Consider the following 23,802-nt stretch of genomic DNA (forward strand, 5'->3'; position numbering starts at 1 on the left):
CACTCTGACAGAGCTCAAGAGTTCCTCTGTGGAGATGGGAGAACCTTCCAGAAGGACAACCATCTCTGCAGCACTCCACCAATCAGGCCTTTATGGTAGTGGCCAGACAGAAGCCACTCCTCAGTAAAAGGCACATGACAGCCCATTTGGAGCTTGCCAAAAGGCACCTAAATGACTCTCAGACCATGAGAAACAAGATTCTCTGGTCTGATGAAACCAAGATTGAACTCTTTGGCCTGAATGCTAAGCGTCACGTCTGGAGGAAACCTGGCACCATCCCTACGGTGAAGCATGGTGGTGGCAGCATCATGCTGTGGGGATGTTTTTCAGCGGCAGGGACTGGGAGACTAGTCAGAATCGAGGGAAAGATGAACAGAGCAAAGTACAGAGATCCTTGATGAAAATGCTCCAGAGCGCTCAGGACCTCAGACTGGGGCGAAGGTTCACCTTCCAATAGGACAACGACTCATGTAGTGTTACAGTAGAAGTTCCATACTGGAGAGTGTGAATATGAGATTTCTCATCATGGGTCGCTGAAGGAATGGACATGAACTGTGGGGAATTTAGTTGACAGCGGCCTCTGGCTATCTTCCTGACGAGCATATGTATCCCCTGCTTATCAGACAAAGCTTGGCTTATATAAGAGCTAAAACCTAAAACACACTTGTCCTCTATCTTGTCTGACCGTTACCCATGTGTGTAATGCAGACACAGTGCAGAGGATGTCTGCTGAAATGAGTAGGCCTATATTAATGCAGCTGCCTTTGAGAGACTGATTATGTACTCACATAATTTAAAGCAAATGTAATTCAGTGCTCTGGAGACAGTTCAATCATTGTATTCTGAATTGGAATAAGGTATGGAGATGATGTGCTTGTTCAATTCTTCACTAACAGCTAATTATGAGCTATTCAAACTTACATGAAAAGCCCCAAATTATGGTGCCAGCATTATCATTACAATCCGCCAGCCGCAGAACTTTGGATATAACATTCTAAATATAATTTAGACAAACACCTTTTGAAAATTACAGTTGTGAAGATTTCTTTCTCTTGATTACATTACTGAAAGGTAAGGACTCCTGGAGAGAACCACACTCTTGTTCCATTTAAAAGTAAAATGTTTATAAATGTAGATCTGTAAATTCACATTTTTAACACAGGAGTCGTCCACCTACAAATAAACATGATCAATGTCACGCCAAATAAAATATTTTTCTGAACATTAATTGAGAAATCAATTCCATGGTTCGGCTTTTGAAACATCTTGCCAGGCCAAAAGGCTTTAATTAAACATGAAACAATATCAGCTGTAAAATTCCACCTAGCATAATTCCTCCCATGAGATGGTCAAATTAGAAATCCATTGACCTAACTGGATCCAAACAAAGTTACAGAACAAAGCATATAGAAAACACCTGTAGCAATGTTCTCCAAAGACAGGCTTAATTTAAAGACCAAAAGCTCAAGAAAACATAACGGGTAACATAATTACAATATTTTCTCCTCTACACATATACAACTATCATATGGCTGTTTTACATTATCCATTGCTTATAAGTCAGAGTAATCCTATTCAATGATGCTGAGGGTTACAAAAAAGGGTCAACTGAGACCTTGTGACAAAAATAAAATACCTTCAATATTTTATACCCTCAACTTCAACTCTTAACTGAAATGAGTGTGACCATACATATGGCTGATGAAGTTTCCTGCAGCATGGAGACTAGTCCACTACACAAGTCAACTCAAACCACGGGGAAGGAACACTTTGCTAAGTGATCATCTGTTGCATTGGGGAGAGAATAGACATAAGGGCAGGAGGTACATGGCTACACTCCCTTTCTGTGGAGTTGGATCATAGCCCGTCCAGTCGCTCCTCCAGGATGACGGTATCACATCTGGCATCTGACATGATGCAGTCTTTGGGTTCATCACTGCAATAGAGGATATTGATTTGAAAACAAATCTTCATTTTAGAAAATATGTGATGGAGAAGTTAAAATATTGCTGCTTGTGAGGAGACCCACCTTCATATCAGGTGGATTGGACAGCATCAGTGCCCTCCCAGCCTGGCCCAGCGCAGTCATTCTGCTGGGCTGTCCTCTCAGCATCACAGTTATAATGGTGGGGGCCCTGAGCCCTGCTGCCAACAAACAGTGATGGCATGGGTTACACATCTACTCAGATATTTATACTAGAGCTTGGTGTCAAGCCTAGTTCAGACAGCATTTTCCCTCAGACACAGCAAAGCGGACAAGATTCCAACTGACATTCCTGAATAGCGGGTGTCCAGCAGTGTGTGCTAATCCAATGAGTAAAAAAATAAAACATCTAAATCAGATTAAATAGTTCTAAAAATATAACTCAGTGCCCAAGGGCTTCTTTTGTGTTTTGCCTGTATTGTCATGTCTGGCTTGCTTTTCTCAATGGTAAGAATAGTCCATGTCAGGAGATGTAGATACTAGAGAGAGATGAGTACCGTTTTACTCTTAGCGTAAATGATTATTAATTAATCCAGGTTTGAATTTTGCACAGAATTACAAAAAAGAAGCCATCAAAGACAACAGCAATCCTGGGGAAGGAGTGGACGACTTGGATATCGCAACAGCAACACCCATTTCTTGATCAAAAAAGAGGAATGAAAACATGGGTTATTTTCCAGTCTTTATTGCAATGATAGAAACAGAGGTGGTATGCCGGATGTGAATATTATTGCTGCTTCTCCTCATATTCCTTCCTCTCTACAAAGTCCAGTGGGTCCATGGGTCCTTGTGTGCATCTGGAATCATGGCTGCTGCGTGCTCGTTGCAGGTCATTTAATGAATGGATTTACAAAATGTTGTAACATGAAGACCAAGCAATCAAAATGAAACAAACATAAAAAGGCATCTATCGAGTGGACAGATCTGGTGAACAAATGCAGTCTGAACAGGGCCATTGACGTTGTCATGTGACATTTAGTCGATATTCAAAACGCCAAAATGCAAGAATTTCCATTAATTTTTGGCCCTCTTGATTCACAATTATTGTGACATCAATTTTGTATCAAAGAGTTCCATGTATTCAAGGAAACGTCAGGCAAATATGAACATATTCAATGATTCTCAAGTAAGCATTTTGAACATTTACATTTGACATGTGTAGACTTCCATTGATACATAAACAATATCTATTAAACTTGACTTCATCAAACTGCTAATTCCAATGTCACATTCATCTGGATCATGTATTCATTGATGTTTTCCCTTATGGCTCTTTCCAAACATGAACATTAGTACAAATACACATCATCCCTTATGATACAAATCTGTACACTACGATGTTACACGGCTGCAAGTCTGGCCTTTCAGATACACCTAGGATCCTCATGGATGACTATCTGTATACACATTATTGATCATGCTGGCCACTATATCTCGGTCACCTATCTGTAGTGTGGCCAAGGTGACCTGGCGATAGGGCCCGTCCTGCTATTCTAGCTTTTCCGAAAATCAAGGGGTTAAAGAGAACCCTGGGCATTCAGCGTGGCCGCCGTGGTTTGGCAGTTCGGGACGTACCGGCACTCTGGGTGGAGATGTGTGCCAGGCCGGGGAGGCTGCTCGCCAGCTTGGCCAGCCCGCCATTGGCGAGTAACTGGTGGATGGCAGTGGTCTTGGTCAGCCCTCCAGTGGAAACCACAGGCACTGCCCGGAGCAGAGTGCTGCTGCCAGTACCTATGGAGCTAAGGACCTGACCCTGGGGCTTCCCACCGGAGGCCTGGGGGGGAGAGGAGAAGTGGAGTCAGTCAGACAATGAGTCAGCACACACAGACAAACTCACATTACTGAGAGTAGACTTTTTGCAGGTTTATGAGAGAAGGCCAGGGTGTACCTGAATGCTGCCCATGCTAGCTGTTGTGGTAGGCAGGCTAGGGGATTTGGTCACGATCTCCTGAAGACTGAAACTTAGGCCTTGGAGGAGACTGCTGGCGGAAGGTGCTGCACACAAACACAGCGAGAATGAATCAGCACTGCATACATTTACACACAGTCAATACTGGAGGCTCAACAACAACTACTGGTGATGACAGTTGAGATCCACCCCTATTTGTCCAGTCGACAAAACAACCTCTGGTAGAAAAGTCCAACGGTTAAGCTTCCAGAGATTTCGCAGAAGTAACGCTACAAGTGATCAATAACATTTGTTTGCTCAGATTGGTTGTTCACATGAAGTGCTTAAAATCAGGACATACAACAGAACTCCCTACTTTTTAAATGTGTGATGGATTTGCTGATCCTCTGCATTACAACTAACAAATCTGTGAAAATATACTGTACAACATTTTTGGTTGTAGTTCAGTGTTTAGACTGTCATCTGCGAGATCTGCTGCTGTGCCGAGTTAGGACAGTCGTGCAGGCAGGTAGGAGATACCTTGGGCAGGAGCTTGCGCCTGGACTGGTGAGGAGGACCCTGACACCATGCAACTCTGCAGGTTGTGGAAAGAGCTGGACCCCGAGCTCAGGGCACTAGACATCTCTGTCAGACTACCAGACCTGCAGTAACACACATAACCAGAGCTGTGGTAGCTACCCACCCCAGTTTTTTTTCTTCTATTCAACAACTTCCAACCAGAGTCCAAAACGCAATCTGTTTGCAGCACACAGCACTGCCCAACGGGAGATCGTTTGGAGAGTTGGAGATCATTGTGTGTGTCAGGCCTACCGCTGGGATGTGAGGAGTCCAGAGAGTTCCTTGGCTCCAGACACAGTCTGTCCCACAGTCACAGCCAGGGGCTTCCCAGAAGGACCCCCTGCATTAGAACACAGACAAAGAAGAAAATAAGCCAAATCTGATCGGATAACACCACACTATAACATTGAAAATGGTTGCTAATGAGTTTTGAAATGGTGGAAATAAGAAAATATGATACAAATTCAGATAAGCCCCACACATATTTCAATTCATTTGGCAACAACTTCTAATTTCTCTTTAAATCGATCATTCATTTAGAGGTGCAGAAAATTGCTCATAGTTAAATCTGAGCCAGTTACCTTCCTGTGCTATAGAGCTGACAGAGCCCCCTGCTGTCTCTCCATGCAGAATGGTCACCTTAATCTTGGCTCTCTTGGAGGCCTTGGTGGGAGTCGGGCTGGGAGTCTGCCTCCTCTTCAGATGGGCCCGCAGCTCGTCTCTCTCCAGGCCCTCTGTCTGCTCACTGGATACAGGCACTGAAACACAGACACACAGCACATCACTGACTGGGATAAACAGACCAGACCACTCCAACCCTGATCACAAATTCACTTGTCAAAGTATACAAGTGTGGAATATTGAACTATACTGAACAAAAAATATAAATGCAACATGTAAAGTGTTGGTCCCATGTTTCATGAGCTGAAATAAATGATCCCAGAAATTGTCCATATGCACAAAAAGCATATTTCTCACAAATTATGTGCGCGAATTTACATCCCTGTTAGCATTTCTACTTTGCCAAGATAATCCATCCACCTGATAGATGTGGCATATCAAGAAACTGATTAACAGCATGATCATTTCACAGAGGCACCTTGTGCGGGAGACAATAAAAGGCCACTCTATGTGCAGTTGTGTTACACAACAATGCCACAGATGACTCAAGTTGAGTGAGCGTGCAATTGGCATGCTGACTGCAGGAATGTCCACCAGAGCTGTTGCCAGAGAATTGAATGAATAAGCCACCTCCGTCATTTTAGAGAATTTGGCAGTATGTCCAATCGGCCTCACAACCACGTGTAACCACACCAGCCCAGGACCTCCACATCCGGCTTCTTACCTGTGGGTTTGTCTGAGACCAGCCACCCGGACAGCTGATGAAACTGGATTTGCACAACCGAAGAATTTCTACACATTGTCAGAAACCGTCTCAAGGAAGCTCATCTGTGTGCTCGTCGTCCTCACCAGGGTCTTGACCTGACTGCAGTTCGGCGTCGTAACCGACTTCAGTGGGCAAATGCTCACCCTCGATGGCCACTGGCACCCTGGAAAAGTGTTCTCTTCACGGATGAATCCCGGTTTCAACTGTACCGGGCAGATAGTGTGTATTGCGTTGTGTGGGCGAGCGGTTTGCTAATGTCAACGTTGTGAACAGAGTGCCCCATGCTGGTGGTGGGGTTATGGTATGGGCAGGCATACGCTACAGACAACACACACAATTGCATTTTATCGATGGCAATTTGAATGCACAGAGATACCGTGATGAGATCCTGAGGTCCATTGTCGTGCCATTCACCCGCTGCCATCACATCATGTTTCAGCATAATGCACAGCCCCATGTCGCAAGGATCTGTACACAATTCCTGGAAGCTGATAATGTCCCAGTTCTTCCATGGCCTGCATACTCACCAGACATGTCACCCATTGAGCATGTTTGGGATGCTCTGGATCGACGTGTATGACAGCGTGTTCCAGTTCCCGCCACTATCCAGCAACTTCGCACAGCCATTGAAAAGGAGTGGGACAACATTCCTCAGGCCACAATCAACAGCCTGATCAACTCTATGCGAAGGAGATGTGTCGCACTGCATGAGGCAAATGGTGGTCACACCAGATACTGACTGGTTTTCTGATCCACGCCCCTCTTTTTTTTTTTAAGGAAACGGATGCATATCTGTATTCCCAGTCATGTGAAAGCCATAGATTTGGGCCTAATGAATTTATTTCAATTGACCGATTTCCTTATGTGAACTGTAACTCAGTAAAATCTTTGAAATTGTTGCATGTTGCGTTTATATATTTTTCAGTGTATGTATAATGCTCACTTAAAATTTTTATATGACCCTGTAAACAATGTACATCAATGATCTGGCAGTAAGACGGAGATTGCAGACAGAAAAGACGAGAAAAGAGAGGAGAAAGACATACTTACCAAAGATACAGGAGGGAGTGCCAGGAGGAAGATTTTTCCTCACAAGCATGTTTTGTTTCATAAAAGCAGCAAACTGGGCTGAAATTAATTGAAAAGAAAGGTGGAAGGATAGTCGAAAGAGAGAAGAAAAGGGATAAAAAGATAGTCACGTTCCATTGTGCCCTTGTGTTGTCGTGACTGCCCTAACAAGATCAATGTCGAAGTAAACCATTTTCACCATTCAATATCGCATTCACATCTTCCCAAGCCCACAGAGCTATTGAAAAACCCATTGGCAAGTGAGTTAAATGACTCATTAAATCAAGCTCACACAAACAAATGTTTCAAATGTGAGAGCTGTGGTGTGTGTGTCTGCGTCTGTTTTTGTACATGCTAGTTGGCACACAAACCTTGTGCCTGCTTGTGTGTGAGCACAGTCCCAGACCGCTGCATATGGGTCTTGAGGAGTTGTGTGGCAGTGATCAGACTGGACTTCTGTGCTGGGGACAGTCCCGACGTCTTTGGCTTGGGGCTGGAGGTGGGACTGCTACACACACTGGACAGGTCCTGAGGACACAACCATAAAACGTAGCCAATCAAATGATCAGTAATGTATATTATTCCTAGAATTTCCTTGCATGTCTTCCGGAGCGTGCCTGAGCTGATGCAGGACGTACCTCGGAGCCTGAGGGGGAGATGGGTACTCTGAGGGCAGGGGAGGAGGGGCGACCCCTTTCCAGGTCAAAGGGCAGCTCCCGTCTGGGCTTCTTCTTCTTCTCCGTGTCCAGGTCCCTCAACTCTCCTGAGCCATGGCCATGGCTCTCCGCCCGTGTCAGCACCCCCGACAGGAAGTCTGCTATCTCATCCTACACAGGAGAGACAGACGTATATCTGCATGAAAAGCATTTCACTGACACTCCATGTGAGTTTGATGGCTAGGGTTTAATTCTTTAAATCTTTTGACGTTTTCATAGACTTCACCTACATTTGTTTGAATAAACACACTATGGCTCCTTTACAAGACGAGCGACATTGACCAACCTGAATGCATCGATCCACCATGGTCTGTGTCAGTCCCTCTGATTTCATCTTTGTGGAGTTGATTCTGCGGAAGAAAACCATTTAAATCAGGAATGAGAAACAAACTGATGCCCTCAAATTCTTCAATTTAATTGCACTGCAGAAAATGACAGCGAGCAGTGACAATTTCAGGCCTTTTGTCTTCACGAGAAAACATTCAATGACTGAATGCTTTCAACTGCTGCTACCCTTCCATCTTAAAAATACATATAGTGAGCAATATGTTTGGAACATGGAATCGCAAAACAAAAAATCGTGATTCACATAGAATTGCATTACATATCATATGGGTACCTAAGTATCATGATAATATTGTTTCGTGAGGTTCCTGGCAATTCCCAGTCCTAGAGCAAAACCCACCTGAGGTTGTCGTCGGCTCCCCCCACCACCACCATGCTGTTGTCGGCCCGGAGTTTCTCTCGGAACTCCTCCATGGCCTCGGTGCCACACTGCAGAGCATTCTGACCAACCACAAACAGCACTGGTGTCTTCATGTCTAGCAAGGGGTCGTCCACATCCTGCCAGTCAACAACACAAAAACAGTCAATACACATCTAAGATCCACAGACCTGTGGCAAAATTATGTTGATCTGTGTAAGACGAGTAGAAGTATCATATCTAAATGTCTCCACAATGCAAGACAAACATTTTAGCTTATTTCCTTACCCCTCTTGGTCCATTGATGGTTAGCAGGGGAAAGCCAAGACACACCACAGCAGTCAGGTATTCCATGAGAGAGACCTGGGAGAGGACAACCACGTCAATATGTGCAGTGCACCAACATCACATCCACCAATCACAACACAGATCAGAGTTCAGATTCCACAATGATTGTTTTCAATAACCAGCAGATGTTCAGAAAGTATTCACACCTTGACTTTTTCCACATTTTGTTGTGTTACAGCCCAATTTTTGTCACCGGCCTACACACAATACCCCATAATGTCAGTGGAATTATGTTTTTTTTAATTTAATTTTACAAATTAATTACAAATGAAAAGCTGAAATGTCTTGCGTCAATAAGTATTCAACCACGCTGTTATGGCAAGCCTAAATAAGTTCAGGAGTAAACATTTGCCTAACAAGTCACATAATAAGTTGAATGGACTCACTGTGCAATAATAGTGTTCAACGTGATTTTTTTATGAATAGCTCATCTCTGTACCCCTACACATACAATTATCTGTTAGGCCCCTCAGTCGAGCAGTGAATTTCAAACACAAAGACCAGGGAGGTCTTCCAATAACTTGCAATGAAGGGCACCTATTGGTAGATGTGTAAAAAATAAATAAAATACATTGAATATCCCTTTGAGCATGGCGTCCTTCCTCAGTGGCCGGAGAGGAATGAAACCGCTCAGGGATTTCGCCATGAGGCCAATAGTTACTTTAAAACAGTTACAGAGTTTAATGGCTGTGAAAGGAGAAAACGGAGGATGGATCAACAACATTGTAGTTACTCCACAATATTAAGCTAATTGACAGAGTGAAAAGATGGAAACCTGTAGAGAACAAATATTTCAAAACATGCATCCTGTTTGCAACAACGCACTAAATACTGCAAAAAATGTGGCAAAACAATTTATTAACTTTTTGTCCTGAATACAAAGTGCTATGTTTGGGGTAAATCCAATACAACATTACTGAGTACTACTCTCCATATTATCAAGCATAGTGGTGGCTGCATCATGTTATGGGTATGCTTGTAATCATTAAGGACTGGGGAGTTTTTCAGGATAAAAAAATTAACTGAATGGAGCTAAGCACAGGCAAAATCCTAGAGGAAAACCTTGTTCAGTTGGCTTTCCAGACACTGGGAGATGAATTCACCTATCAGCAGGACAATAACCTAAAACACAAGGCCAAATCTACACAAGTTGCTTACCGGGAAGACAGTGAATGTTCCTGAATTGCTGAGTTACAGTTTTGACTTAAATCAGCTTGAAAATCTATGGCAAGACCTGAAAATTGTTGTCTAGCAATGATCAACAACCAACTTGACAGCGCTTGAAGAATTTCTTTAAGAATAAATTGGTAAATGTTGCACAATCCAGGTGTGGAAGGCTATAGAGACTTACCCATAAAGACACACAGCTGTAGTCGCTGCCAAAGGTGATTCTAACATGTATTGACTCAGGGGGTTAAATACTTATCTAATCAAGATACAGTATATTAGTGTATTATTTTTCATGATAAAAAAAAAACAAAAATAGACAATTAAATCCATTTTAAATCACACTTTGTAACAACAAAAATATGGAAAAAGTCAAGGGGTGTGAATAGTTTCTGAAGGCACTGTATAACTTTCTGAGCATCCCAGAGAACACTCTTAAAAAATGTTGATACCATGTGGTAGACAGACAGCAGTCATACAGCAGCCTTACATGACAGGCGATGAGCGCTCCCACATTCCAGCCAACCAGGATAATGGGTTTGTGAGGGAAGTGACTGTGGACCTGGTGCATAAATACATTGAACGGCAAATAAATAGACAAATAGACAGCATGGCACATAACTTTCAAAGAACCATCTGAAATAGCAGCAACAATCTAGTCCAGTGGAATTCAAAGACAGGGGAAATGCAGTGTGGTCGCCCCAACAATTTTCTTTCTTCCCGAATGCAGATTATTGTACAGGACAATACACAAAGGTTTTCAGAAAGATGATTTGAAAAATAATTGTATTGAGTAAATGTATTTATTGGTTTATTTTCATAAGAGATGAAAATGCAATAAATTGTACAGTTGGGTAATTTGAGTTGGGGTGGTGTGGGGTCGTGAGAAATTCTTTGGGGGGGAAAAAATGTGGTCCCTGCTGAAAAAGTTTGAATACCACTGACCTAGTCCATTAGGAACAGATACAGTGAGGGAAAAAAGTATTTGATCCCCTGACAAAGAAATGATCAGTCTATAATTTTAATGGTAGGTTTATTTGAACAGTGAGTGACAGAATAACAACAACAAAATCCAGAAAAACACATGTCAAAAATGTTATAAATTGATTTGCATTTTAATGAGGGAAATAAGTATTTGACCCCCTCTCAATCAGAAAGATTTCTGGCTCCCAGGTGTCTTTTATACAGGTAACGAGCTGAGATTAGGAGCACACTCTTAAAGGGAGTGCTCCTAATCTCAGTTTGTTACCTGTATAAAAGACACCTGTCCACAGAAGCAATCAATCAATCAGATTCCAAACTCTCCACCATGGCCAAGACCAAAGAGCTCTCCAAGGATGTCAGGGACAAGATTGTAGACCTACACAAGGCTGGAATGGGCTACAAGACCATCGCCAAGCAGCTTGGTGAGAAGGTGACAACAGTTGGTGCGATTATTCGCAAATGGAAGAAACACAAAAGAACTGTCAATCTCCCTCGGCCTGGGGCTCCATGCAAGATCTCACCTCGTGGAGTTGCAATGATCATGAGAACGGTGAGAAATCAGCCCAGAACTACACGGGAGGATCTTGTCAATGATCTCAAGGCAGCTGGGACCATAGTCACCAAGAAAACAATTGGTAACACACTACACCGTGAAGGACTGAAATCCTGCAGCACCCGCAAGGTCCTCCTGCTCAAGAAAGCACATATACAGGCCCGTCTGAAGTTTGCCAATGAACATCTGAATGATTCAGAGGAGAACTGGGTGAAAGTGTTGTGGTCAGATGAGACCAAAATTGAGCTCTTTGGCATCAACTCAACTCGCCGTGTTTGGAGGAGGAGGAATGCTGCCTATGACCCCAAGAACACCATCCCCACCGTCAAACATGGAGGTGGAAACATTATGCTTTGGGGGTGTTTTTCTGCTAAGGGGACAGGACAACTTCACCGCATCAAAGGGACGATGGACAGGGCCATGTACCATCAAATCTTGGGTGAGAACCTCCTTCCCACAGCCAGGGCATTGAAAATGGGTTGTGGATGGGTATTCTAGCATGACAATGACCCAAAACACACGGCCAAGGCAACAAAGGAGTGGCTCAAGAAGAAGCACATTAAGGTCCTGGAGTGGCCTAGCCAGTCTCCAGACCTTAATCCCATAGAAAAACTGTGGAGGGAGCTGAAGGTTCGAGTTGCCAAATGTCAGCCTCGAAACCTTAATGACTTGGAGAAGATCTGCAAAGAGGAGTGGGACAAAATCCCTCCAGAGATGTGTGCAAACCTGGTGGCCAGCTACAAGAAACGTCTGACCTCTGTGATTGCCAACAAGGGTTTTGCCACCAAGTACTAAGTAATGTTTTGCAGAGGGGTCAAATACTTATTTCCCTCATTAAAATGCAAATAAATGTATAACATTTTGGACATGTGTTTTCTGGATTTTTTTGTTGTTATTCTGTCTCTCACTGTTCAAATAAACCTACCATTAAAATTATAGACTGATCATGTCTTTGTCAGTGGGCAAACGTACAAAATCAGCAGGGGATCAAATACTTTTTTCCCTCACTGTATCTGGCTACACAACTTCAGGTTCATATAACAGCCTTACCTCCATGACTTTGGCCCTGACAGTGCCCAACATGTGCTCCAGACACTGAGTGATGCCCACATTGGCTCCACTGTTTACATGGGTATTTACCGGGATTACCTGAGACAGACACACATGTTGGTTTATACCTATTTGACGTGTATAAAACGTAGTGATGCACAGTCACACTTGAGAATGAATAGATACAAACCTTTCCCAAGCAGGAGAGCTGTGACTGCCAAAATCTAATTCGGCGCGAGGTAGAAAGAGCAGGATTGGTGGGCCCTGATGGTGCAATTAAGATGAGTGGGGAGCCAGGAAGCTTGCTCTGCAATACAAACAAATACATAAATAGGCATCCAGTCATTATCAAATCAATAGGAAATGCAATCAAAGGATCCCAAGTCAATACAGAAGCATTCAAGTAGAATTTGTTTACTTTAATTTGTACAACCATGTAAATGGCATGTTATAGAAGGGTCCAGACACCTTTGTGATTTCACTTGTTTTTGAGAAACATACCCCAAATAGCAAATCACTTCCTCATCCTCGTTGTGTAGTATTGGGGCCCTGAAAAAACATGAACAAAGGCTCCAAAAACACCCAAATACGTCTTTTAGAAACGCTCTCAATATAGTGATGCAGGTCTTTAGATGTACCGTATACTACACGAACACACCCGGCCTGCACAGCTGCGTTGGGAAAAGAGCTTGAGTCGCACAAAATGGTATATCAAATTACAGATAAAGTTCTGAATGACAATTTCATGTGTACAACAGCTAAAGACCTGTTTCTGAAAGGATGTCTTTTTTTAATAGCCTTTTTTCATGTTCTTTTTCAGGGGACCCATACTGCACAACAAGGACGAGGGAGTGATTTGCTGTTTGGGGTAAGTTTCTCAAAAACAAGTGAAATCACAAAAAAAATTGTCTGGACCGTTCTATAACATTCCATTTACATCACAAATAGAGATTTGGTTGTAAAAAATAAAACTTATCCTTTAAGAATGGCCAAAGTAATTGTTAGGCATATAAAACAGTATAAAGATTAAACTACTAAGTGCTTACTGCCACAACTATCAATTTCATCCCTACTACCATTTGGAATGTGTGCCTGTTTCCATTGTCTTATTCATTCTGACTGCAGTGAATTCTGATTGCTCCCAGTACCACAGACAGGGATTAGCATTAGAGACGTACCGGTTTGTTGTGAGACAGAACGCCCACAGCAGGGTCCCAGGGCCTCTTCAGGAGCAGAGAGAGGGCCTCTGCACCGGCTGCTCCAGTCTTCACTGATGAAGTCATCAGCATCCTGTCAATCAGCGAGGGCAACTGTACAGATAGAGATGGTGAGTCATCCTGGCCATTTTTTTTTATTTAACCTTTATTTAACTAGGCAATCAGTTAAGAACAAATTCTTATTTACAATGACGGCCTACACCGGCCAAACCCGGACGACGCTGGGCCAATTGTGCGCCGCCCTATGGGACTCCCAATCACGGCCAGTTGTGATACAGCCTGGAATCGAACCAGGGGGTCTGTAGTGACGCCTCAAGCACTAAGATGCAGTGCCTTAGACCACTGCGCCACTCGGGAGGCCATACTCTGGACCTGATTATTACCAAGGGGCTTTCTATTGACATATCCTCTATAGTTGATGTTTCTTTATCTGATCACCACTGTGTATTTTTTACTAATTTGTTGCCCATAGCACAGGGTAATACTGAACGCATTATTAAGAAACACTATCATACCTCTGAAGTTGCTACAGATTTATTAAGTGCATGACCAATACTCCACCTATTCTGCCTTCCTTGTGTTGATTTAGTTGATCACTTTAATAGCAAATTAAGGGCAACCATTGATGCCACAGCTCCAGTAAAGTTGAAAAAAGCCACATCCAAACGGAGAGCCCTTTGGATGAGTGAGGTAAACTAATACATTTAAGAAATTACAGAAAGGCAGAGCAGAAGTGGAGAAAGTCAAAGTTGCAGGTCCATTATGATAGTCTGAGAGAGCAACTTGGCATATATATCAAGGCAATTAGTAATGCCGGACGGGCTCATTTTTCTAACCTGATCACTAATAATCAGAATAATTTGAGAGTGCTCTTCTCGACCATTAATGGCCTGATAAATCCTACCCCCGCAAACCTATATGAACTTCCCTCCACATCTAAATGTGATGAGTTTGCGGCATATTTCAGAGGTAAGATAACAAACATTAGGCTGGGTATCAGTCAAGCAAGACCTGATGAAAAGTTTGATAATATGTGCCCTAGCCTCCCACGCAAAGGCATTATGGATTTATTTTCCCTGGTTGACACAGACATATTTAAGTGCTGCATTCAACACTATTGACCATGATGTCCTTCTGGAGAGGTGGGTTAGCCTAACCAGTCCAGTTCTAAATTGGTTTAGGACCTACTTACACGGGCAAGAGTTATTGTAACCCTTGGTGAACATATGCATTTTCTCTGAGTTATCACGTGGCGTGAAACAAGGTTCGATTTTGGGTCCGGTACTGTTCAGTTTATATATGTTACCCCTTGGCAGCGTTATCAGAAAGCACAGCATTGGTTTTCACTGCTATGCAGACGATATACAACTTTACATCTGTGTCACCAGAGGATTTTAGCTCCACGGATAAATCAAATGCAAATAGTCCGGGTAGCCATGATTAGCTGTTCAGAAGTCTTATGGCTTGGGGGTACAAGCTGTTAAGAAGCCTTTTGGACCTGTGCGCCGGGTGACTAGGGTGGCTGGAATCTTTGACCATTTTTAGTGCCTTCCTCTGATACCGCCTGTCAACCAGTCAGGTTGCTCTCGATGGTGCAGCTGTAGAACTCTTTGAGGATCTGAGGACCCATGCCAAATGTGTTCAGTCTCCTGAGGGGGAATAGGCTTTGTCGTGCCCTCTTCACGACTGTCTTGGTGTGTTTGGACCATGATAGTTTGTTGGTGATGTGGACACCAAGGAACTTGAAGCTCTCAACCTGTTCCACTACAGCCCTGTCGATGAGAATGGGGGCGTGCTCAGTCCTCTTTTTTCCCCCTGTAGTCCACAATCATCTCCTTTGTCTTGACCACGTTGAGGGAGAGGTTGTTATCCTGGCACCACACGACCAGGTCTCTGACCTCCTCCCTATAGGCTGTCTCATCGTCGTCGGAAAACTTAATGATGGTGTTGGAGTAATTTATTAGACTGTATTAATGATTGAAATACTTGGATGGCTAACAACTTCCTCCAGCTAAATCAAGAAAAGACTGAGGTACTTATTGTTGGAGCCAAAGCACAGAGAGAATCTGGCCGCACATTTTAATTCACAGGCAATAAAGATAAAACACCAGGTAAAAAACCTCTTATTTTAGATTCTGAACTCAATTTCGAATCACACATTAGGAATGTGACCAAAATAGTTTTTTACCACCTGAGGACGATTTCTCTCTCAGGCTGATACAGAGAGACTCATCCATGCTTTTATTACAAGCAGGCTTGACTACTGTAATGATCTCCTTTCTGGTCTACCCAAGAAAGCCATTGGTCAACTGCAAAACATTCAGAATGATGCAGCACAGGTACTGACCAAGACCAGACGGAGAGCACACATTACACCGGTTTTAAGGTCTCTGCACTGGCTTCCTGTGAGTTTTAGAATTAATTTTAAGATTATTCTATTGGTTTTTAAATCAATCCACAATTGTGCACCCCAATACATGTCAGACATGCTTTTAAGTTAATTACCCAGTAGGTCCCTCAGGTCCTCTGGCACTGGCCTTTTAACTATTCCAAAGCCTAGGACCAAGAGGCAGCCTTTAGTTACTATGACCCCAGCCTCTGGAATAGCCTGCCAGAGAACCTGAGGGGGGCAGAAACTGTGGACATTTTTAAGAGATCTTAAAAACACACATTTTTAGCTTTGCTTTTCCTTAGGGTGCTTTTTAGTTGTTCCGTTTTTATTGTTATTCTTTAGTTTTTTATCCTCTTATGTTTCTTGTGTAGTAAATATTTCAGTATTCATTTATTGTTTTTTTCCTGTTAAGCACATTGTGTTGAATTCCATGTCTGAAATGTGCTGTATAAATAAAGCTTGATTTGATGATTGTCAGTGATATAATGTATCCCTCTATATAAGAATGCATGTGTCACAACATCAAATAATTTGTAAACACATTTTGAGAGAGAGAAAGAGACAGACAGCGAGAGAGGAGTACCTTGCTCTTGAGTGTCTGCAGTACGTCTAGGTAAGCGGCCAGCATGGCCAGACTGAGGGATTCTATCAGGGTGCTGTGTAGCCACTGGGTCAATTTGGTGTCCCAGTTGACACTGGCCAGTGCATGGCGGACCTTTCGGGCACACTTGTCTACAGCAATCCTGCGCAATACTGGCTCATTGGAGGCCTATGAGTCAGAGGAAGGGATGGTAAGACAAGAGGGACAGGAACTTTGATAGTCATTGAAACTGAATCAACACCACATACAAAAGCATTTAGGTGGTGCATATGAACTCACGTTTTCATTGGCCAGCCGGGCCAGTCTTTCAGCTTGCAGAGCCTTCAGCACCTTATTAAACAACTTGTTTTGAGTGACCGACCATCCAGCCCTGTAATACAAGCAGTGTATATCAGTAATGAAGTCTGACGATTATCACTATTTGCAATGGAGATTGAGACAAAGACAGTGTACACAAGAGCTGAGCAAACAAGGCATTTGCAACACATAAGTCCTTCCGGAAAATAGATATATTTTTAAAACCTCAATAGGGTTATTCAAAGGGAGGTCGGGTGGAGGCCACTCACTTGTTGATGTGTTCCTCCCAGTCATCAGGGGGTGGGGGACCATCGGCAACTGTGCGAGCAAATAAAACATGTCGCTCACACTCCTTCATAACACTGCGTGCTTTCTGATTGTCATAGAGTGGAATAGGTGTAGGCGTGACAGATTCCACATCTATTGACAGGTCTGATTCCCTGCAAAAGAACCCAAGCATACTTCAGTAAATGCTGTCATGCAGTTTTAGCTGTAACTTTATTATTGTCGTGATAAAGCTACAAAATACAATTTGTTCTGAGACAGACAGACGTTTTAAAATTGTTACAATTGTTTGTGCAATGAGTCATTGGTGAGGATAATGAAGTTTGACACTCACGGAGCGGCATCAGGTTGGCGACGGGGTGTGACGAACAGCATGCGCGTGGGCCGGGCACTGCTGGCGTCCGGGTGGGCATTCCATGGCTTGGCATAGCTGTGGTCCAGGAACACCAAGTCCAGTTCACGCTCATGGACAGACAACTGGAACAGCAAGGATGTACCCATCCTCCGCGCTGAAGTCTGGAAGTCCCTGTCCACACCACGGTGCATCCTCTACTGGGGCCCCAAGGGCCCTACAGCTCTGAGACAGAGTTGTGCTTTCAATCCAAGCCTGAACAAGGAGGAACTGTGATCAATACCACTATCATATTAATCAAACATCATCATGTGACATGACGTGTGATTGGTACCCCTCCTCTTTAGCCCACAGCTGGTTAGTACAAGCACAATTCTTATCCATTTTGTAACGTCATCTTAGTCAAGTGACGTTAACTGTTGACTAACGTTAGTTCGCTAACTAGTTACATGTAAAGTCATTCTTTTAGCGAGCTACAGTACATAGCTTCTTCAGAGACTTTCCCCTAATGTTGATAGTAAACTACACGGCGGTGCGCGAGCTCTGCGTTGTTGACATGACGTTACTAGTTGGCTAACTACATGGCTTAGCTAGCCAGCTAACGCTAATTAGCAACAACACGAGATATTCATTAAACTAACGTTAGAGCAGAAGGGGTAACTAACAACTGATAACTATACCGGGCATTACAACGTGTATTAATGTAGCAAATATATGTTAACAAGGCGAGCATTGCGTTAGCTAGCCAACATGGTAACTAGCATTAAACCTAGCACGCGCTAGTAGCATCGGCTACTCACCTTTTCATGCTACTGCCATTGATAGCATTACGTATTTGAAATCGAACAATAATTTAGAACAAAGTAATCCAAAATAAGTCATATATAAACTTCAAAAACCAAATTACGCCTAGATATTGGCAGAAATTTGAGAAGGACTGACTAGCTACGCCTCGTTGATGTATTACGGCCGAATTCCTTTTGTTTTGCGTGGCCGCAAGCCACCGCCAATGTCACGTCAGCACACAGATACAAAACACGGACTGGATTTCTATTTCTTCTTCTTCAATGAGGTTACATTTTTTTTAACGGCGGTTGGCATCCAATTTGTTCCTTTACCGCCACCTACTACACTGGAGTACAACTCCCTTATATTTTCCTTGAAAAATAAAATAAAATAAAGAAATACCCTACCATCTAACACTACACTCACAAATTCAAAATTATTATTAATAATTACCACCACCCTTCTCCACTATTTAAATATATTCATTCATACCTCATGCCCTCAACATGAAATGATGGGACATCACCACTTAACACTCCCTGTAACTCTTCTTCTCGCACACCCAAATACCTCTCTGCAGCTGCCACCACAACCTCAATTTTCTTCGATTTACGTTCCATCCCTGCAGTACAATTAATAACCATTGCTATAAACACAATCTTACTGAAACCTATATCACTTGTTGGCCTATCCCTCTGTACTGGTACAAACCATTATCTACTACTCTCACCACCCCACCCCCTGGCTGGGGGTCAGAAATGACCTCTCTTATTCTACTTTCTTCACTGCCTCAGCATATGACAACTTCTTCACTACTCTCTCGCACGGGACATTTTTGACCCCCAGCCCCATGGCCACCCCTACAATTAGCACATACCACTACTTTCCCCAATGCTACACATTCCTTTGTTTCATGCCCTTCTGCACACTTCTCACACATTTTACATTTTAGTCATTTAGCAGACGCTCTTATCCAGAGCGATTTACAGTTAGTGAGTGCATACTTTTTTTTTCATACTAGTCCCCCGTGGGAAACGAACCCACAACCCTGGCGTTGCAACTGAGCTACACGGGACTACACCTTGGAACCCCCCTCTTACATTCTGCTGCCACGTGCCCTTAAATTTGACACCTGTAACTTCGTAATTTATTCGGCACATAAGCTCGAACAGGATAATTTATATATCCTAACTTCACTTTGTCAGGCAAAACTCACCTTCAAAACTGAAAAGAACAGACAATGACTCTTCTGTTTCCCCACTCTCGCCACCCTGTTTGATTCGCACCAAACGATGAGCATCACAAACACCGGGAATCTTCCCATTCAGTTGGTCCACTTTTACATTTACTGCTACCCCAGAAATCACTCCTTTCAATGGCGCCCTTTTCTTGAGAGCGAAACCATTCACAATTCTTTCCCCCATTTGTTTAACTCTGAGCGCCTTCTCCCTCTGCCCAACAGAAACACAAACAATTATCACTAGACCACTTCTGGTTACCCTCACCGATTCCACTATACCCAATGCTTTTTTCACCCATCTTGAAACCACAAATGGATCAGCCAAAAGGCAAGGGTCCACTTTTTCCAAAAACGTCACTCCTACTGTCACAGACTCGTCTTTATCCTGACCCTCTGTGCAAGCCTCTGGCTCCGAGTACTTCACCATACCTACCACCTCCGATACTTCACCCTCATTCACTTCCATTTCTCCTCCTGTTTTCAGCTCACTTTGCTTACATTTCCTACCATTCTTCTTTACCAAACCATCTCCCGCCATTTTTCCCGATTCAAACTCACAATTTTCCTCCCTCTCTCTCTTAGACCTCCTCTGCCTCTCTTTTTCCTTCCATTCCTCCTCCGCCATCCAAGTATACGTCTCCTTATCGAGACATCAGCGTCTCTCAGCTCCTTAGGTAGGCCTTCTTCTTCTTCTTCTTCTTCTGGATTCCTATTTCCTAAGGACGGTGGATGTTATGGAGCCCCAATCTCGTGCTATTCTACACATTTTGCCATGAGGCTGAGAGAAAATGTTGCTGTTTTAAAGCTGCAATATGTAAATGTTTGGGCAACCCCACTAAATTATATAGAAATATGAGTTATAGATCTGTCATTCTCATTGAAAACAAGTCGAAGAAGCTGTATATCTGTTCTATGTGTGCTATTTATGTTCTTCCCATTCTTAAGTTCTTGAGTCTTTTACTTTAGGTTTTGTACACCTGCTTGAAACAGCTGAAAATACAATATTTTTGGTTATGGAAAATATTGTTGTGCCACAGAAGTAGTATGTCCCGACTACTTTGATCCCTACATGATTGACAGCTGTATGTTCCAATTGTCATGATGTTGTAAGTTATGTTTAGTGTTGGTTCCTCAGTTCTGTTATATGGCCCTGATATAGACACCTATGCGTGATCTGAACTGGAGCTATACAGTAACTAAAGTGTTATAACTTATCTACAATAAACATCCTGAAGAGAGAAGATCTGTGGAGCTACAACAGTACAGTTTATAGCCAGCTAATGTTGCAGTACAGTAACTTAGTTCAGTTAGCTAGCTAACAGTCATCTGAAGGCTGAAGAGGACAAGACCATCAAATCATAAACATCACACTGGTGTCAGAATTGTATTTGATTTTTTGTGTTCTTTTTGTGAGCCAACCAATCATTTCTGTGAACTTTCAGACGTTTTTGTGTGTTTTTGGACGTTCTCACTGATCATGACATTGCTAGCTAGCTGGCATGCTTGTTAGCTAGATTCAGTTGCTAGCTAGTTAGCTAGGGGTCTCCCCTTCTTCCACAGTGGCTACTCATGCCTTGAACTCATTGCTATGGCAACCCAAGGCAGCTAGCGCAGTGAGAACAAGACCCTGCGCTACAGAGGCACAGCCAGGGCTATTTTGCATTTTTGTGCAACATTTTATTTTTTCCTCAACTGGATTTTTTCATGGTATCTAAAGTTGAGCGAGTCCCTGCTTGGCTTCCAGCATACCTGGAGGAGAAGATTGACAGGATATGGGACCTGATGGAAATGAGTTGGGTCCAAAAGGAGAGGATAAGTGTGCAGCCCTGGTCTTCAAGCAGTTACCCAGTCCCATCAGCAAAGCCGGAGGAGAGGGGGAGGAGAGAAGTGCCAGTGCTGCCCCCAGCAACGGTGTCCCCAGTGAAGGTGGAGCCACCCAGCATCGGTGAACACCCGAGCGACGGTGAGCCCCCCAAAGACGGTGAACACCCCAGTGACGGTGACCCCAGCCTCGGTGACCAGTCCAGCAACGGGAGCACTGCGATGGTGAGTTCTCCGACAATGGCGATGCGCTCTGCTTTCACCGAGGGTCTGGACGCAGGGCAGGGCCATCACCCTGCTGCCAGCTCCAAGGTCTCCGCTGTTAGAAATTGCGTAATTCAAATCTGGTATTGGAATAAGAGAAAACATAATCAAGAGATATTCAATCCAAGCTAAATGTATTATATGCTAAATGTATGTATGATAAGTATGTTGGTTCGTATACGGGCTCACTGAAATACCACGCAGGGCAGACAAAGAACTAATCCATTGTTACAGGTTCTTCTTCAAATACTCTGACAGAGATAGTTCCCACTCTCTGCTGGCCAATCAGAGTAGAGACTGAGCGTGGTTTAGACTTACTCAGCCAATCCGTTGGCGCACGGGCTGGTCCCAACCCCTTGGCGCTCCACCGTTCCCAGGCATAAGTTGCTATCATAATAACCTGTGGAGTTAGCACCCAAAAGACACCATTCCACTGTACTACGTTCAAGGATGGTTCACAGACAACAAAGAGGCAGTGTTCGTATCTGTGAGAAATACAAGTCTTATCTATAAGAAATACAAGTTTTATCTCATCCTAGCCCCTAACGTTCCTCACATGAATCACAGCCTGTTATGTGAAACAATTCATATCAGTACAGTACAGACCTTTTATGCTTTAATCATTAATGCATTCTTTCTAAGTTAGTCATCCCATCCAGTTATGAGAAAATAGAACCCCACAATGCGCTCCACCGTTCCCAGGCATAAATTGCTATCATAATAACCTGTGGAGTTAGCACCCAAAAGACACCATTCCACTGTACTACGTTCAAGGACGGTTCACAGACAACAAAGAGGCAGTGTTCGTATCTGTGAGAAATACAAGTCTTATCTATAAGAAATACAAGTTTTATCTCATCCTAGCCCCTAACGTTCCTCACATGAATCACAGCCTGTTATGTGAAACAATTCATATCAGTACAGTACAGACCTTTTATGCTTTAATCATTAATGCATTCTTTCTAAGTTAGTCATCCCATCCAGTTATGAGAAAATAGAACCCCACACCGCCCTCAACACCGGGCAGAGCCACCACACCTCTGCTGGCACCATGGTCCCTGACACTGGGCAGGGCCACCACCCTGCTGCCTGCTCAGAGGTCTCCGTCCACAACACTGGGCAGAAAAACCACCATGCTGCCAGCGCTAAGGGCCTCATCCTTGACAACGGGCAGAACCACCACTACTCTGCTGGTACCAAGGGCCTCGACTCAGGCACCACCAGATCTGTGCTTCAGCCAGTCGAGGGAGAAGAGAAGAAGCAGTGTGCCCTCACTGAACCTCCTGTGTGCCTGGACATTCCTCATGAGCCACCCAAACTGCAGCAGTGTGCCAGCCGGACACCCCACAAACCAGAGAATGAGCAGCTGGCATGGGGGGCAGGTAGCTTTGTGGTTAAGAGCGTTGTGCCAGTAACCGAAAGGTCGCTGGTTCTAATTGCTCCTGTAAGTCACTCTGGATAAATATTTAAGTGCCTTTGAACAAGGTATGGTAATAGGTGCCAGGCGCACCAGGTTGTGTCAAGAACTGCAACGCTGCAGGGATTTGTCACGCTCAACCGTTTCCTGTGTATCAAGAATGGCCCACTACCCAAAGGACATCCAGCCAACTTGACACAACTGTGGGAAGTATTGGAGTCAACATGGGCCAGCATCCCTGTGGAACGCTTTCGACACCTTGTAGAGTCCATGCCCCAACAAATTGAGGCTGTTCAGAGGGGGGTGCAACTCAATATTAGGTAGGTGTTCTTAATGTTTTGTACACTCAGTGTATACTAAGGGATATTTGCAGGTTGCACTGTGCCAGCCTGGTCTCGTAGAGTAGACGTAACATGGTGAACGTAAATCCTGGCCACTGAAATTAGTATTATATGTTATGATTGGTATGGTTACATGAGACAGAAGGTTACTTAAGGCAAAAATGAAAGTATAACTTGAACGTCTAGCATTCCAAAGGAGCATTTTAGCTAATTACACTGAACAAAAATATAAACGCAACATGCAAGAATTTCAAAGATTTTACTGAGTTACAGTTCATATAAGGAAATCAGTCAATTGAAATAAATAAATTAGGCCCTAATTTATGTATTTCACATGACTGGGAAAACAGATATGCATCTGT

At 43.5% G+C, this 23,802-nt stretch overlaps 1 protein-coding gene across 8 annotated transcripts; it reads right to left on the reverse strand.

Moving 5' to 3' along the window:
* Positions 1-1,245: 1,245 nt before the first annotated feature.
* LOC311144780 (KAT8 regulatory NSL complex subunit 3-like) lies at positions 1,246-18,573 on the reverse strand. Of its 8 annotated transcripts, none has more exons than XM_084180894.1 (22): positions 18,372-18,573; positions 17,554-17,826; positions 17,204-17,374; positions 16,917-17,007; positions 16,620-16,805; positions 13,606-13,737; positions 12,618-12,734; positions 12,428-12,526; positions 10,331-10,402; positions 8,614-8,688; positions 8,308-8,465; positions 7,909-7,972; positions 7,545-7,733; positions 7,278-7,434; positions 6,889-6,966; positions 5,033-5,209; positions 4,704-4,791; positions 4,413-4,534; positions 3,873-3,979; positions 3,560-3,758; positions 2,030-2,142; positions 1,246-1,936 (listed from the first exon to the last, which is right to left on the reverse strand). In XM_084180894.1, the coding sequence occupies exons 2-22, from the start codon at positions 17,763-17,765 to the stop codon at positions 1,934-1,936; spliced, it is 2,610 nt and encodes an 869-aa protein (XP_084037020.1). In that variant the 5' UTR covers positions 17,766-17,826; positions 18,372-18,573; the 3' UTR covers positions 1,246-1,933. The 8 variants fall into 8 exon arrangements, 7 of the variants coding, with proteins under 7 accessions (XP_084037020.1, XP_084037019.1, XP_084037022.1 ...); XM_084180893.1 differs by having other exon boundaries at positions 2,030-2,145; XR_014614533.1 differs by lacking the exon at positions 4,413-4,534.
* Between the last annotated feature and the right edge of the window lie 5,229 nt (positions 18,574-23,802).

This window comes from Coregonus lavaretus, assembly GCF_964263955.1.
Source record: "Coregonus lavaretus genome assembly, chromosome: 17".
Classification (NCBI taxonomy): domain Eukaryota; kingdom Metazoa; phylum Chordata; class Actinopteri; order Salmoniformes; family Salmonidae; genus Coregonus; species Coregonus lavaretus.